The sequence below is a fragment of the Triticum dicoccoides genome, chromosome 6A (genome assembly GCF_002162155.2).
Source record: "Triticum dicoccoides isolate Atlit2015 ecotype Zavitan chromosome 6A, WEW_v2.0, whole genome shotgun sequence".
NCBI classification, from domain to species: Eukaryota; Viridiplantae; Streptophyta; class Magnoliopsida; order Poales; family Poaceae; genus Triticum; species Triticum dicoccoides.
The window spans coordinates 546,139,667-546,152,355 of record NC_041390.1 but is presented as its reverse complement, the minus strand read 5'-3'; the positions used below and the strand labels follow the sequence as shown (position 1 = coordinate 546,152,355).

Here is a 12,689-nt window from a genome sequence, read left to right as displayed (position 1 = left end):
GACCTGTTCAGCCAAGCGAGCAGCGGGCGGTGCCCTCGTCCGGTGCGCCGCTTCAATGGTGGAGGCAGTGAAAGGTCGCGTCCGCTCTGAGCGTCCTTCATAGTTCATACAGAGGCATGAATGCGGGCAGCTGGCGCCGAGCCGGAATATGCGCGGGCGAGAGATGAGGGGCTTGGGTGGGGCCATGACGGTCAGAAGCAGGCGTAACAGCGGTCCGGACTTCCACAAACCTCCCTCATGTTTGTTTCCAGTTTGCGAAAGAAACTATATCCGGACCGTGTCGTGGATCAATATAGGCCCACGTTGGATGGCTGTCAGGGTCCGGATAACGCGATCCGAACGATTACAGAAGATTTGAGAGTGAACATTGAAGATGCCCTAAAAGACAGCTTATTCTAAAAGGGAGCAAAAGAACTCACCTTTAGCTGTATGGACTTGAGCGTACTGATGCGTGAGGTTGTAGGGGTCGCTAGGGGCCGAACCTATAAGAACGTGTCTCAATGGTGGACGGTAATGCACACTTTAGCCATAATGGAACGACTGGTTTTCTCAGTTTTGAGAAGTTATTGCCTGGTTCTTTTTTTTGTTTGTTTTCCTTTTGTTATTAATAGTTCTTTCTATTTTTTGTTTATTGACTATTATTTTTCATTTCCTTTTTCATGAGTATTTATTAAAATTAATGAACATTTAAATCATATAAATATATTTAAAAATCTATGAATATTTCTCAAATTCATGAGAATTTTTAAATTCATCAATACTTTTAACATTTATGAACGTTTTATAGTCTTTTAAAATATTAAAATTTGTGAACATATTTTCAAATTTGTGAACAGTATTTGAAATTCATGAATATTATTTGACAAATCACTTTTTTATTCGCAATTTTTTTTAAAATACAAGATTTTTAAAAATATATGTGCATCTTTTTATTTACCGACTTCTCCAAATAAAAAAATATCATAGCCATTTTTTCCGTGCTAGTAGTGGAGACAACAGAGCTGGGAGCTGGGATGAGAGAGGGAGAGCATCATTGGCCAACCCATGTGAGCATTATAGCAGTAATTTCATGGTTTCAGCACGCTATAAGAACTTTGAAGGGGCTGACAAAACCACCACGAGCTAACACCAAGACTAGAACATGTAAGGACACCACAACCATGCACCGAGCAACTCCTCTCTCGTTTCAGGAAAAATATCGTCTCCAATAGCATTCCAACATGATATACGAATGAAAACATCGACATGACATAATTAAAACCCAAACCAAACATAGATAAAACCAGAACAAAACAACCAATTATAATAACCTATACTAGAGAAAAAAGAGTTAGTCCCACGAGAGAAGAACGGTGCGCCGAAGCGCGCGTTAGCCTTTAGTAAGATACTAAGTGTGGGAAAATGTAGTAGAAAAACAAGATCTTTTTTCCACCCCATGAATCAAGAACCGGGATCACTATGAAGATGCATAGAAGGTTAGATATGATCATTACCAAGTTTGAGTTGCAGCGGAAGAAGAGTTGGTGTAGATTGTTCTTGAATTACCTCGAACGAAGAACAAAAGCACGATTTCTCTACAGATTGCACGCGTACGATATCGGCGATCCAGCAGCGCTTTGCCTTCCAGAGCTAGGCATCGCTAGAGAACTAGAAGAGGGAGGACCAGCCTCGCGGCCTCTCTTATTTTTCTGGAGAACTAGACGGAGAGAGGGGTGCCAAGATGCATGAGAATTTTCTATGTCCAAAGAGGGGGGCACCCCATGGTTGTTTATAGGTGGCGGAGAGGAGGACCAGCTTGGAAGATGGGCCTCCCCTGCTGTGGAGGCACACTAGTATGTGGGCCCCACCCCTCAACCCTAGCTGCACCAAGTTGTGACTTGGGGCCAAGGCTAAGGGGGGATCTTTCCCTATTAGGCCTTAAGGCCCAACTAGCTGCCCCCTAATAGGCCTATCCTATTTGGGCATCCCAAGGCACCTCCTATAATTCCACACGACTGCTGGTAAATCTCGGAGTCGTCTTAAATAATTATTTTCCCTTTGGAACTTTTCCACCTTCCTGGTTCTCTTTGAAATGCTTCTCGTTTCCTCAAAGCACTTTCGGTTCTCTCTAAAAAAATATGTTATCTCCAAAACTTTTTTGGTGATATTCTTCTATGCTCCTAGCTCCTATAGTTATCAACAGATATTGTAAAACCTTAAGTGTGTGACCCTGCATGTTTGCTGAAATATAGACATGCCTAAAACACTTTTTGTTCAATGATCAATAACGGAACATATGACTGAACCTGTAGCTACCCTATGCTATTCCTTTTGTTCAGTGATCAATAACGGAACCATGTGCATACATATTAACCTCTATACTCACACTGATGATTATTGACTAGACCTATAGCTATCGTATGCTATTCATTTTTCTTCGCGATACTTTACAAAACCCAAGGTGAGATATATCGGTACCCCCCTGAGTCGAACATATTATCACAATGCCAGTCTCTGAAGGAAATATGCCCTAGAGGCAATAATAAAGTTGTTATTTATATTTCCTTATATCATGATAAATGTTTATTATTCATGCTAGAATTGTATTAACCGGAAACTTAGTCAATGTGTGAATACATAGACAAACAGAGTGTCCCTAGTATGCCTCTACTTGACTAGCTCGTTAATCAAAGATGGTTAAGTTTCCTAGCCATGGACATGTGTTGTCATTTGATGAACGTGATCACATCATTAGAGAATGATGTGATGGACAAGACCCATCTGTTAGCTTAGCATAATGATTTTTCAGTTTTATTGCTACTGCTTTCTTCATGACTTATACATGTTCCTCTGACTATGAGATTATGCAACTCCCGAATACCGGAGGAACACCTTGTGTGCTATCAAACGTCACAACATAACTGGGTGATTATAGAGGTGCTCTACAGGTGTCTCCGATGGTAATTGTTGAGTTAGCATAGATCAAGAGTAGGATTTGTCACTCTGATTGTCGGAGAGGTATCTCTTGGCCCTCTCGGTAATGCACATCACTATAAGCCTTGCAAGCAATGTGACTAATGAGTTAGTTGCGGGATGATGCATTACGGAACGAGTAAAGAGACTTGTCGGTAACGAGATTGAACTAGGTATTGAGATACCGATGATTGAATCTCGGGCAAGTAACATACCGATGACAAAGGGAACAACATATGTTGTTATGCGGTTTGACCGATAAAGATCTTCGTAGAATATGTAGGAACCAATATGAGCATCTAGGTTCCGCTATTGGTTATTGACCAGAGATGAGTCTCGGTCATGTCTACATAGTTCTCGAACCCGTAGGGTTCGCACGCTTAACGTTCGGTGACGATCGGTATTATGAGTTTATGTGTTTTGATGAACCGAAGGTTGTTTGGAGTCCCAGACGTGATCACGGGCATGAGGATGAGTCTTGAAATGGTCGAGACATAAAGATCGATATATTGGAAGCCTATGTTTGGACATCAGAATGGTTCCGAGTGGTTCCGGCATTTTTCCGGAGTACCGGGAGGTTACCGGAACCCCCCGGGAGAAGTTATGGGCCTTATGGGCCATAAGAAGGAAGCACACCAGCCCACAAGGGGCTAGTGCGTCCCCCTTGGGCGCGCCATAGAGAGGGCCGGCTCCTCCCCTCCTCCACTCCTTTATATACGGGGAGGGGGCACCCCATGGACACACAAGTTGATCATTGATCCCTTAGCCGTGTGCGGTGCCCCCCCTCCACCATAATCCACCTCGGTCATATCATCGTAGTGCTTAGGCGAAGTCCTGCGACGGTAGCATCATCATCACCGTCATCACACCGTCGTGCTGACGAAGCTCTCCCTCGACACTCGGCTGGATCGAGAGTTCGTGGGACGTCACCGAGCTAAACCTGTGCAGATCGCGGAGGTGCCGTACTTTCGGTACTAGGATCGGTCGATCATGAAGACGTACGACTACATCAACCGTGTTGTCATAACTCTCCCGCTTATGGTCTACGAGGGTACGTAGACAACACTCTTCCCCTCTCGTTGCTATGCATCACCATGATCATGCGTGTGCGTAGGAATTTTTTTTAAATTACTACGTTCCCCAACAGTCTCCTCATTACCGGTTTTGTCCCCTTTCCTCGTTTTGTGTTCTGGAATCCCCGTGATCAAGTCACGTTGTGTCTGTCCAGATGATGATGGATGTTGTCATAGGGTCCTAAGAATATCTCTCCATCACCGAAGGTGAAAATCCTAGTCTCGAGCTATGAAGTCCCTTATCAAACATTTTCGATGAAACTTTAAGTTGTCTTTATGATCACTGTATTACGGTTGAGGTTAGAACAGCCCCAAAGTACATCGTCTAGTATGAAGTGACCCTATACTCTCATGGTCTAAGGAATTTTGCATACATTAACTTCTCGTTTTATGGACTACAAACTTGTGACGAAATCATCTCTTAGTACAACATACAAACTTGGGTCAATTCAACACGAGTGTTCTTCTAACATCATGACCTCAATGTTGTCGGCATCATCGTTACACTTAACTATGCCCTTGATCAGAAAAACAAATCATCATACAACACTTGAGCTAATCCTAGAGGCAAGAGTAGGAATATTATTTTAATATCTATAACTCTACATATGCACGTGAGTTTTCCTCTCGGCCTCTTGATTTTCGTAGGCTCGAGAGATATAAGGGCATGTACAATGGTGCTATCTTAGGAGTGCCACGTAGGCTAAATGATGAGGTGGAGGAGAAAGAGCTCATAAGAAAAGGCTTGTCTTCTCTTATTTAAGAGAAGACAAGAGATGATCTCTTAGCACAATATGTCTCACCATGGTTTTAGGAATAGCTAGTTATTGATGATAAGGCTAAGACATGACCCATTGTGGAGGTCTTTTTTTGTCATCTCTAAATTACATACAAGACTTAAGATAAGACTATCTTATCAACCATTGTACATGCCCTAACAAGTATATCATAAAATATAAACACTAAACTCAGTCGATTTGGAGTCTTGTGGTGCATCGGGGGTTGCGGGGAATGCTATGGGCCCGACCCTGTAAGAGTATATCTCGGCGGGGTGGTCAATTTATTTGGGTTTTGAGAAGGTATTGCCTTTTTCTGCGTTTTTACCAGTTCTAGTTGTTGTTGTTTTTTCAAATTTTTCCTTTTCTTGTTTGTTTTTCTTTTTCCTTTCTCACATTTTAATTCATTAATATTTATTACAAGTTCAAAACATTTTTTAAACTATGGATCTTTTTTAGAATTCGCGTACATTTTTTAATTCTTAATTTTTTAAAATTGATGAATATGCTTCAATTTTATGAACATTTTAAATATGTGATCCTTTTTCACATCCATTAACATTGTTTGAAATCCAAAGGTATATTTAAATTTGCAAACAAATAATGATAAAAATCATATTTTTAATTTGCATTTTTTTAAAAAAATTAATGTTTTTTGAAAATACGTGAACTTCTTCAAATAGGAAAAAATACGATAGCCGGTATTTTCCCGATCTAGCAATGAAACGAAAAAAAACTAAGCGAGTGAGAGCTTCATTGGTGGTCCAGGTTGTCGTTAGAGTAGTAATTACATGGTTCCGACATGAAATAAGACCTCCCAGGGGCTCACACAACTACCACGGGGTGGCACTGAGGTCGAAAAATGCATTGAAACCACAACCACACATCTAAAAGCTTCGCTCTCCCCTAAAAACAAATATCATCTCCAGCAGCAGCCCAACAAGATATACAAATGAAAAAAAAACACAGAAACATATTTAAAATCCAAGCCAACCTAGATAAAATAAAAATGGAACAATCAACCACAATAACCTACCAGAGAAAAAAAAACCACATGGATGAAGAACGGTGCGGCGAAGCATGCATTAGCCTCTAGTACAAATTGATATGGTGCCAAATTGAAGGTCTGTCAAGGCTAAGACCGAGCGTAGCTAATTTAAATTTAAATTATAGTGGCATGTTTGGATATGTTCTCAAAATGAAAATGAAAATTATAGGTGAACATGTTCAATTTGAAAAAGAAAATAAAAAATGATGAAGTTGAAGTGCAGCCCATGTTCTCTCAACATTTAATTTGAACAATGGACAACGTGAAAGACAAGAGGGAATTTGGAGATGTGTCATGAAGGCATGATGTATACTAGGCTAACTCATATGGGGGTTAACCAAAAACGCCCAATGTGTATCCAGAAGTCACTTTATGGTGCTTAAACAAAACATGCAGTGTAACACAAAATTATTTAGTAATAGCCTTTAGAAGTAGATGGCAACTTACACTTGGGATGGCATTTTAGTGATAACTAGCAACATTTTCCTAAGAAAAGTTTGGTGAAACAAGAGAGCTACTGCTCTCTGCACTTTGGAAATTATGCCACTTACTTCAAGTAGTCTTCACCTTATTGTTTCGGAACAATGGAGAAAACTTGACATTTTTTTTGATTAAAATGTTTTGATAAGTTTCAATATGCTTGCCAAGGCAATGGCTAATGTCTCAAACTGAATCCTACTCTCCCGTATTAAGTAACACGAGTATTTTTTGCATCTGCCAACCCCCAAAGTGTCGCCTCTTCCTTAATTGTGTTGACAATTATTGTAGGGAGGTTGCGATGTGTCAAAATACCCTTTACAAGGGAAGCAAACGGGCTTTCTAATTGATTATTGTTTGGTAATGACAGTCCACCAAGTTTCGATTGAGTCATAGATATCCCAACCATTAAATTGACACCTAGTGTATTGAGCTATTGATTTTTGTGCGGTCTGTATTCCTATGGAATAGGGGGCTTTTGAAGAGTACACACACCTCCGTTTTCAGAACTTGCTTTCGGGGGCGGAGGCGATATTTGGTATTCTTGATTGTGGACCAAACTCCCGTAGCACATTTTTTAATGTTGAAAATTTTCTGAAAAAGTCAACACATTCACACAACATCAATCAATATTGCCACAAAATTTCAATCAAATTTTGAACATTGGTCATGATACAAAAATGACAAATTTGACGCTGGATAGTACGAAACATAAGTTGTGCTTTAGATTTCACTCGTTATCTCTTTTAGTAACATGTGTCACATTTATGTATCTTGAGCTGTATTTCAAATTTTGATTTGAATTTTTGTGACAACGTTGATTCTTGTTGTCTCAATGTGCTAATTGTTTTTTTAGATTTTGTTCAAACATTCAAAGAATTTACATTTCGACAATGTCCATACTTTCAAAACAGTAGCATTCATCATGGTGGTCGTGGCTAGTGAAAATTGTACCTTGTAGGCCAAGACTGTGGACTAGGCACTATCATCCATGAATTTCCATCTAATTACATGGATAAGCCTTTTCAGAAGGATATCAAATTCTTGAATGTGCTCTAAGGTGACCCCTTGCTCCATCCTAGCATGTTTATATCCACGCACTTCCTCTGTTTTTAATTACTTGACATGTTAGTTTTTTCTTAAGTTAAACTTTATAACTGTTGATCAAATTTATAGAAAAATTATGTATTATAAACATCTATATTACCAAATCAATACCAGTAGATTCACCATTGAATATATTTTCACATCATACATATTCATTATTGCAAAGGTTCATAAATTTGGTTAAAAAGTTTGACTTAGTAGAAAGCTAATATGCAGAGTATTTTCTTTCCACAAAATTTTAATCATGTTTTTCTTTGATTAAATCTCAAAATATTTCGGGGCAATATCTCTGGGCTTGATCCATTCGGTCACAAATTTTAGCTTTTCAGCATCACCCACAGTAGTGGTCGCAAAGCACTCTATCTTGCTCACTACAAGATTATATGCTCTGTAGTTCATCACTATAGTTCTCGGTAACTCCTAGCTGTGCTCGAGTGCATATGTTCTTGGCTTAAAATTATAAAATTGCATTGTATACAATGTATACACAAACAAATATATATTTTCATAACCTTTGGACTTTACAACATGTTTTGTTTTACAAGGGAGCTTGGGATCACAAAATCAGCATCCAGTCTCGGCAAAAAAAAGTTGGGAGTGACCGTCCTCTATATCGATTGATGGAAGCATGCATTCTTTTTGTGAGATCCAAAAGCCAAGTCAGTTGTATGAAAGAAAAAAGAACAACTGATTTTTTTTGTATGGATCCTAATGTAAGGTCTCACGAGTACAGCGCCGACTGAGACCTAACCAAATCTTAGTCAACTGAGATTTAACGTAAAAAAAACACAAGTTAGTTTTTGCGACATGCCCTAACAAACCATTTAGGTAGAAACTTTTCTTTTGACGGGAAGGCCTTGACGGCTAGCTTTATTGATCAATCAAATTTACATCGTCCGCTAAAAACTTTACAATAAAATCAGGCGATGCATCCACCCACAAGGATGGAGTGTTTGCACCACCCCAGCTAGCTAGCTCATGAGCAACACAATTTGATTTCCGATTGCAATGCTCAATAGTCACTTTCCCTATGTCCCTGAGTAGAATTCTACTCTCTTCGAAGATTGAAGCTGCCATCATAGCATGACCTTCATTTAGGTAGAAACTTAATTAGCCCTGCATGTGTAAAAAAAACTAAGCTTTTTAAAAACTTGTAGCCGTGGACTATTCTGTCCCGTGATCGGTTACAGCGGGCCCGGACCCCGTAATCAGATTACGATTTCCCAACCTTTATATCCCTTCTTTTTACTGTGACGCGTGTCCAAATTCCACCTACCTTCACTGCATCAATCATGGACGCCTTCTGCTTTCCAAAAATCGGCCTAAACTGCGTGTCGATGATACAACATGCTAGTCCAAAGGATTCTCCCTTCGCTTTGCGTACACGTACGCTTCACAAATTTGGTGCCAAAAAGACTCCCGTCGCCTCTTTCGGCCCAACGACGGGCGACACAGGCCTCGGCTGCGCATGTGAGCAAAGCACGAAAACCGCCGTGGACTCGGCGCACAGGCATGGAGAAGAGAACGATCGTCGGGCGGGCGGCGCCACACGTAGGCTCCGCATGGGATCCCACGGGCAGGCCCCACGTGCCCCTACCGCGCCCGCCGCTCGAGCTATAAGTACCCGCGCTTATCCCACTCCGGTTCCACCCACCTTAAGCTCTGAGAAGCTACCACACACACACGCACACCGCGCACGAACGCACGCGCGCGCGCACTCCCTGAGGGCCAGCTGCCTGTGCCTGTGCGCCGTCTCGCCGGAGCTCGGCGTTGGAACGCGACCGGGAGGTTGCGGGCTTCGCGTACGTTGCACGAGCTCTCAGCTGGTTCTCCGGCCGGGCTTGCTTTGTTTGGCCGTGCGCCGCGCGCCGAGTGACATGACGACGAGCCAGGACGTGGTTGTTTCGGAGATGGGCATTGGGGCGGGCGGGGCGGCCATGCCGGGCTCCGGCGCCGCGGGCCTCTTCGCGTGCCGCAGCGCCGCCAGCGCCGGGGCCATGTCCATGCGGCAGACGTACCGCGACCTCGCCGCCGCCGCCGCGCGCTCCGCGAACTGCACATGGGCCGAGCTCGAGGCCATGCGCGCCGCCTCGCCCACCCGCTCCCGCCCCGGCGCCGACGTCGACGAGCTCACGGCCTGGATGGTCAGTCCCGCTTATCCCTCCTGCCTCCACGGCGGGCGTCGTTTTTTCACGGTGCATGATTGTTGCCTCCAGGCCGGTGGTGACTCTAACCTTTCTTTGGCTTCTCTTGTGCTCTGAGCAGAGGAAGCACCCGTCGGCGCTAGGCAAGTTCGAGCAAATCGCCAGCGCGTCCAAGGGGAAGAAGATCGTCATGTTCCTCGACTACGACGGCACCCTCTCGCCCATCGTCGCCAACCCCGACGCCGCCTACATGAGCGACGCGGTGAGTCACTCCCCGGCCCTGCAACACTCAACTTCTCCACCGCCGTCCGGCCAGCCTGAAAACAAAAACCAAGACTATATTTGCTGATCGATGTCGTCTCCCCGGCCTCGTGGTGGCGTATCTGTGCAGATGAGGGAGGCGGTGCGCGACGTTGCGAAGCACTTCCCGACGGCGATCGTGAGCGGGCGGTGCCGCGACAAGGTACATTCCCCGCGCCACTTCACTTCTCTCTCTCTCTCTCTCTCTCTCTCTCTCTCTCTCTCTCTCTCTCTCTCTCTGCCATATCAAGTGACTAGCCCGTGAGTGCGCGCGATGATTAAACTCTGGCTTTGCTCTCGCGGCGGTGCAGGTGCACAACTTCGTCGGCCTCTCCGAGCTGTACTACGCCGGCAGCCACGGCATGGACATCCAGGGACCAGGCTCCAATGTATGCCCATTCCCCTCTCCATCTCCACAACATCCACTCTATACGACGATCCTTAATTAACCCTTTTGATTAAGAAATCTCGCTGACTAATCTCACCTCATGCCAATCTGCAGCCCGAGTCTGTCCTGTGCCAGCCCGCAAGCGAGTTCCTCCCCATGATCGACGAGGTACTTAATTACACCAGCAACCACTTGAACCAATTTACCTTACAAATGAGGAGAAGAACACCTGCCCATTCCTGCTTATCTACCTAGCCGGTGGTGTTTAAGTAGCTGGTGCACGAGGAGGCTAGCTAATGATGGTGAATCACATTTTTGTCAGGTGTACAAGGTGCTTGTGGAAAAGACGAAGTCCACACCTGGAGCCAAGGTGGAGAACAACAAGTTCTGCCTGTCCGTCCACTTCAGATGTGTGGATGAAAAGGTAGGCGAGCCTTACTCCACCTTGGGAGACCCAACCACTTCGCCACTTAAATTAACAGGCATGCCGCATCATGTGCGGTTAGTTTTGTTATGTCGTCTCGTCTGAGCTAACCACTCTCCTCCGTGCATGCAGAGATGGAACTTCTTGGCTGAGCAGGTCAAGGCCGTGATCAAGGACTACCCCATGCTGAAGCTCACCCAAGGGAGGAAGGTGGGTTATTATTCAATGCCTTGTTGCCGATGAACTCGGCGACGAACCACAGCATTAGTTGACCTTTCCCTCGTGAGGATCTTGATCAAGATTGGAACCTCCATTTGTTTATAGGTCTTCGAGCTCCGGCCCAGCATTATGTGGGACAAGGGCAAGGCGCTGGAGTTCTTGCTCGAATCGCTAGGTACGCACGCAACGACGACTCCTCCACATACTACTTATATATCTTCCATTCGTGTCAGTGTCGCGACAGTCGTTTTCGGCCCCGTTTTTTCTCTATTCACCTGCGTTTCACACCACTGTCGTTAAGGAAATGAAAAAAAAAAAAACCGTGCGCTGACGGACACTCTACCCCGTCTCTCCAGGATTCGCCAGCTGCAGCGACGTCCTGCCGGTGTACATCGGCGACGACCGCACCGACGAGGACGCCTTCAAGGTGCTGCGGAAGAGGGGCCAGGGCGTGGGGATCCTGGTGTCCAAGTGCGCCAAGGAGACCAGCGCGTCCTACTCGCTGCAGGACCCGGCGGAGGTCATGGAGTTCCTGCTCCGGCTGGTGGAGTGGAAGCGGAGGTCGTCGGCGGCGGCGCCGCCCATGGTCCGGCCGCGGGTGCAACCCCGGCCGGCGGCCGGCGGCACAGATCCAAGACGCCGGTCGGGTCGACCACCGGTCAATCCAGCTCGTCGCGATCGGTGTCCCGTCGTGCCAACACCACCCCACCCCCACCCCACCCCACCCCGCCCAAATTTTCTCTGATGGTTCTGTGGTGGCCTCCGGAGCGGACCCTGCGGTGGTTACGTGCATGTTCTTCGGTCGAGCCCCCGTGGAAAACGATCGGAGGCCCACGCAGCTCGCTCGCTCGCTCGCTCCCGAACTGCACGCCTGTGTGCTGGGAGCTGCGGCAGCATATGACACAGTGACCGACCGACCGTGTCTAGCTAGCAATGTACTACTGCTGCTGGTCTACTAGTACTCTACCACTCCACTACCCCACTACTCCCTTGTTGTTTTTTGTCCCACGGGCTGGGAAGGCACATGCAAAGCTACCTGCCGCTCCCAGGCCCGGCCTGCCGGCCTTGACGAGAAAGAAGGTTCTTCGTTAGTATTATTCACCCATGTAACTAGCTAGGATCCATCATCCACCTCGCCCTCTGTCCAGTGTTCAATTGTCTCTGTAAAATGCAGTAATGGAATCAGTTAACAGTGATTATTTCGTACTACATCATGCATGCATGGGTGTCAGCTTGTCTAATCTGTCGCTTTGAATATGATCTCGTTCGTTCGTTGCGGTAAAGATATATAAACTACACACATACGTACACACACTGCTTGCATGAGTACACTGATGGATGTGACCATGAAAGAACGGTAAGAAAAAGAAATGCCGCACCGGTACGACGTACAACGCCCTCTCCAGGAGGCATGTGAAGGGCGTGTTGCGCGATCTCCCTGCAGGATCACCTGCCGCTTCTTACCGCGACAAGCGGCTGCGGTTAATCTCGTAGAATACTTTTCCAATCTGGCTCCTGATTCGTGTCAAGCCGCGAGCCGTGCTTAGTGGCCCCGTTGCCTCTGCGAGCTCGTGATGCCACTGCACACCTAGCTTGTGCTTATTTTTTCAGCCTGTATTGTACTGTACTACGGGAACAGCGAATAAAGACGGTCATTTGTACTATAAATACTATACAAGTACTGTGTATCAGACGATGAGATCTACACGCAGCCACATATACAAGCTCATGCCGCGGATTCGTGATCCGGACAAACCATAGGCGGCCGGCCGGCCGGCCGG

General features: G+C 45.4%; 1 protein-coding gene across 1 annotated transcript; it reads left to right on the top strand.

Moving 5' to 3' along the window:
* The first annotated feature begins 9,095 nt into the window (after nucleotides 1–9,095).
* Nucleotides 9,096–12,119, top strand: LOC119317815 (probable trehalose-phosphate phosphatase 4). The gene is made up of 9 exons (XM_037592311.1): nucleotides 9,096–9,577; nucleotides 9,699–9,839; nucleotides 9,969–10,040; nucleotides 10,189–10,266; nucleotides 10,380–10,433; nucleotides 10,588–10,689; nucleotides 10,822–10,899; nucleotides 11,014–11,083; nucleotides 11,265–12,119. Exons 1-9 carry the CDS (start codon nucleotides 9,311–9,313, stop codon nucleotides 11,651–11,653), a joined length of 1,251 nt encoding a protein of 416 aa, XP_037448208.1. The 5' UTR covers nucleotides 9,096–9,310; the 3' UTR covers nucleotides 11,654–12,119.
* Nucleotides 12,120–12,689: the final 570 nt, after the last annotated feature.